General features: G+C 47.6%; 1 protein-coding gene across 1 annotated transcript; it reads left to right on the top strand.

Annotated features, from left to right (window-relative positions):
• Positions 1-402: 402 nt before the first annotated feature.
• rad51c (RAD51 paralog C) lies at positions 403-5,149 on the top strand. Its single transcript, XM_056423771.1, has 4 exons — positions 403-675; positions 1,239-1,497; positions 4,229-4,445; positions 4,540-5,149. Exons 1-4 carry the CDS (start codon positions 501-503, stop codon positions 5,038-5,040), a joined length of 1,152 nt encoding a protein of 383 aa, XP_056279746.1. The 5' UTR covers positions 403-500; the 3' UTR covers positions 5,041-5,149.
• Positions 5,150-5,441: the final 292 nt, after the last annotated feature.

Below are 5,441 nucleotides of genomic sequence, written 5' to 3'. Positions count from 1 at the left end.
CTTTCATATATCGTTTCTCCCCACATTCAAGGACAATAATCAAGCATATCGATCATAAAACCAAAGGAATGGATTCATGTAGATGTACTTTAAATCGTATTACCCCAGTAAAAGTACACAGTATGCAGTAATTTGTACGATAAAATGTATTCATCGATGTTGAATGTGTATTTATTGTGTCCTTTATTGTTGAAGCTGTAGGAGCTCATTGCTTTATATGTTGGTCGGTAGTTTAATATAGAACAATACATCGCCATTTATTACAGAGGTATATATATGACATTATTAATCTGAATCTGTAAAGTAACTAAAGATGTTAGATAAATGTAGAGCAGTAAACTAAATATAATGTTTCCCTCTGCGAGGTAAGTGTGAGTAGTAGTGTTGGATGTAGAAGAAAAAGAAAATACAAGTTCATTAAAAAGATGGAGCAGTAACGGTCTGGGTCCAGAAGGTGGCAGCACTGCAGCAGAACCACAGAAGAAGAAGAGGTGAACTGCATGCTGGGACAGCTGTCATGGCGGCTGGTCCCAGAGGAAGCCAGCTCGAGCCGCAGGATGCAGCGGCCGCTGTGCAGCGTGTCTCTGAGTCCCGCCGCGAGGACCAGACTCCTCTCCGCCGGGTTCCAGTTCACCTCCGACCTGCTGCCGCTGAAACCGCTGCAGCTCAGCAAAGGTACCGAGTATATAGTTATTACACAATTAAACAATGTAACTCCAAAAGAAACACGGTGAGAGTTCACAACACTTCCGGGTTGAGCCTCCTGGTTGTTTGTTGTTATAATGCAATAACACACTTATTTATGTCACTTGAAAAACAAAGTTCTGTTCTAACGAACCCTGAACTGAGTTAACTAACCCTCAACTCTGAGTTAACGAACCTTGAACTCTGAGTTAACTAACCCTGAACTCTGTTAACTAACCCTGAACTCTGAGTTAACGAACCTTGAACTCTGAGTTAACTAACCCTGAACTCTGTGTTAACTAACCCTGAACTCTGAGTTAACGAACCTTGAACTCTGCGTTAACTAACCCTTAATCCTGAGTTAACTAACCCTGCACTCTGTGTTAACTAACCCTGAACTCTGTGTTAACTAACCCTGAACTCTGTGTTAACTAACCCTGAACTCTGAGTTAACTACTGGTCCTGATTGGTCGAGACAGATCTGCTGAATACTTGTGAGTCCCGATTAGTTCAATGAGGTAAAAGTTTAAACGTCATGCTTCATGTTTCCTCAGAGGCCGGCCTGACCCCGCTGGAGGCGCTGGAGGTGCTGCAGGCCGTGAGGAGGGGAGAAGGAGGAGGAGGAGGAGGTGATGGAGGAGGAGGAGGCGGGTTAGCCTCCCTAACGGCCCTGGAGCTCCTCCAGAAGGAGGAGGAGCTGAAGAGCATCGTGACGTTCTCCTCTCAGCTGGACGCGGCGCTCGGAGGAGGAGTCACAGTCGGGAGAACCACGGAGATCTGTGGAGCGCCAGGAGTCGGAAAAACACAACTTTGGTTAGAAGCTCACACGCCATCACGTGATGTAACACACGCCATCACGTGATGTAACACACGCCATCACGTGATGTAACACACGCCATCACATGATGTAACACAAGCCATCACATGATGTAACACACGCCATGACATGATGTAACACACGCCATCACATGATGCAACACACGCCATCACATGATGTAACACACGCCATGACATGATGTAACACACGCCATCACATGATGCAACACACGCCATCACATGATGTAACACACGCCATCACATGATGTAACACACGCCATCACATGATGTAACACACGCCATGACATGATGTAACACACGCCATCACATGATGTAACACACGCCATCACATGATGTAACACACGCCATCACATTATGTAACACACGCCATGACATGATGTAACACACGCCATGACATGATGTAACACACGCCATCACATGATGTAACACACGCCATGATATGATGTAACACACGCCATCACATGATGTAACACACGCCATGACGTGATGTAACACACGCCATGACGTGATGTAACACACGCCATCACGTGATGTAACACACGCCATCACGTGATGTAACACACGCCATCACGTGATGTAACACACACCATGACATGATGTAACACACGCCATCACATGATGTAACACACGCCATCATATGATGTAACACACGCCATGACGTGATGTAACACACGCCATCACGTGATGTAACACACGCCATCACGTGATGTAACACACGCCATCACGTGATGTAACACACGCCATCACGTGATGTAACACACGCCATCACGTGATGTAACACACGCCATCACGTGATGTAACACACGCCATCACGTGATGTAACACACGCCATCACGTGATGTAACACACGCCATCACGTGATGTAACACACGCCATGACGTGATGTAACACACGCCATGACGTGATGTAACACACACCATGACATGATGTAACACACGCCATCACATGATGTAACACACGCCATGATATGATGTAACACACACCATCACATGATGTAACACACGCCATCACGTGATGTAACACACGCCATCACGTGATGTAACACACGCCATGATATGACGTAACACACGCCATGATATGATGTAACACACGCCATCACATGATGTAACACACGCCGTCACATGATGTAACACACGCCGTCACGTGATGTAACACACGCCGTCACGTGATGTAACACACGCCGTCACGTGATGTAACACACGCCATCACGTGATGTAACACGCCATCACGTGATGTAACACACACCATGACATGATGTAACACACGCCATGACATGATGTAACACACGCCATCACGTGATGTAACACACGCCATCACGTGATGTAACACACGCCATCACGTGATGTAACACACGCCATCACGTGATGTAACACACGCCATGATGTGATGTAACACACGCCATGATATGATGTAACACACGCCATCACGTGATGTAACACACGCCATCACGTGATGTAACACACGCCATGATATGATGTAACACACGCCATCACATGATGTAACACACGCCATCACATGATGTAACACACGCCATCACATGATGTAACACACGCCATCACATGATGTAACACACGCCGTCACATGATGTAACACACGCCGTCACATGATGTAACACACGCCGTCACATGATGTAACACACGCCATCACATGATGTAACACACGCCATTATGGGCGGCTTTAGCTCAGTGGGGTAAGAGGGCCGTCCTGCAACCGCAAGGTTGTGGGTTCGATCCCCGCTCTCCCCATTAGTTGCAAGTCGAAGTGTCCTTGAGCAAGGCACTGAACCCCCAGTTGCTTCCCGGGCGCTTCACCGCAGCCCACTGCTCCTTAATAACTGAGGATGGGTTAAATGCAGAGAACTAATTTCCCCTTGGGGATTAATAAAAGTGTATATTCTATTCTATTCTATTCTAACACACGCCATGACATGATGTAACACACGCCGTCACATGATGTAACACACGCCATCACCTGATGTAACACACGCCATCACGTGATGTAACGCACGCCATCACGTGATGTAACACATGCCATCACGTGATGTAACACACGCCATCACGTGATGTAACACACGCCATCACACGATGGAACGCACGCCATGACTTGATGTAACGCATGCCATCACATGATGTAACGCATGCCATGACATGATGTAACGCACGCCATCACATGATGTAACACACGGCATCACATGATGTAACACACGCCATCACACGATGGAACACACACCATCACATGATGTAACACACGCCATCACATGATGTAACACACGCCATCACACGATGGAACACACGCCATGATATGATGTAACACATGCCATCACATGATGTAACGCATGCCATCACATGATGTAACGCACGCCATCACATGATGTAACACACGCCATGACATGATGTAACACACGCCATCACATGATGTAACACACGACATCACATGATGTAACACACGCCATGACATGATGTAACACACGCCATCACATGATGTAACACACGCCATGACATGATGTAACACACACCATGACATGATGTAACACACGCCATGACGTGCCAGAACAGCTCCGTGACAGTGACCTCATCCTCTCGGTGACGGTGACCTCATCCTCTCCGTGACCTCATCCTCATCCTCTCCGTGACCTCATCCTCTCCGTGACGGTGACCTCATCCTCTCGGTGACGGTGACCTCATCCTCTCGGTGACGGTGACCTCAGCCTGCAGCTGGCGGTGGACGTTCAGGTGCCTCCGTGTTTCGGGGGCGTCGGCGGTCAGGCGGTCTACATCGATACCGAGGGCAGCTTCCTGCTCCAGAGAGTCGTCGACATCGCCGCCGCCGCCGTCCGACACTGCTCCTTATTGGCCGAAGACGATGAGCAACGAGTCGCCATGACGACCTTTACTGTGGAAACCATCCTGGCCAACATATTCCTGGTAACGATGACATCGTTCTCCCGATGGGCAGCAAACCTTTGTTCACACCGTTGTTGTTGACGTAATGATTCTGATTGGCTGTCTGGTCTCTCAGGTGCGTTGTCATGACTACGTGGAGCTGCTCGCAGAGATCCACCTGCTGCCCGACTTCCTGTCCGAACACCCGAAGGTCCGCCTCCTGGTGATCGACAGCGTGGCGTTCCCCTTCCGGCTGCACTTTGACGAGCTGTCTCGCAGGACACGCCTCCTCAACGGCCTGGCGCAGCAGCTCATTGCCATGGCAACCGGTCACAGCATCGCCGTGTTGATGACGAACCAGATGACCACCCGACTGCTGGGCGGCCGATCGCAGCAGGTCCCCGCCCTCGGGGAGAGCTGGGGCCACGCCCCCACGATCAGGATCCTCCTACATTGGGCGGGGTCACGGCGGTTGGCAGCCATCTTTAAATCCCCAGAACACATGGGGTCCACCGTCCAATACCAGATAACCTCCGAGGGGTTCAGAGATGTCGACCAATCGGAGCGGCCGCCGAGCAAACGACCCCGGACAGACGCCGACCAATCGGCGGAGAGCCGGGGAGACGCCAGCCTCTGATTGGTCAGAGACCAAAGCACAAGTTACTTTGATGAACACATACGTGAAGAAGTGAATCGACTTGTTCTGTACTACTTGTGAATGTAAATAAAGTAAACAAACACAGGAATATGAGGTCCAGTAAAATATAAACAAAGAGGTTTTAAATCATAGTTTCAATACAAATGTTTATTATATTGCTATTCTTTATTATATTTAAATAAAGGTTAGAAAATGATTAAAATAGGTTTAAAGACAAATGTTTATTATATTACTATTTATTATATTTAAATAAAGGTTAAAAAAATTATTAAAATAGGTTTTAAATAAATATGTTTATTTAAAGGTTACAATAAAGATAGAAATCAAAGAATAAAATGTAATCACAGGTTTAAATTTAAAAAAATGAAAGTATTCGACAT

The sequence above is a fragment of the Pseudoliparis swirei genome, chromosome 9 (assembly GCF_029220125.1).
Source record: "Pseudoliparis swirei isolate HS2019 ecotype Mariana Trench chromosome 9, NWPU_hadal_v1, whole genome shotgun sequence".
Taxonomy (NCBI): Eukaryota; Metazoa; Chordata; class Actinopteri; order Perciformes; family Liparidae; genus Pseudoliparis; species Pseudoliparis swirei.
The sequence above is the reverse complement of the archived record's forward strand: the minus strand, read 5'-3'. Positions and strand labels throughout refer to the sequence as shown.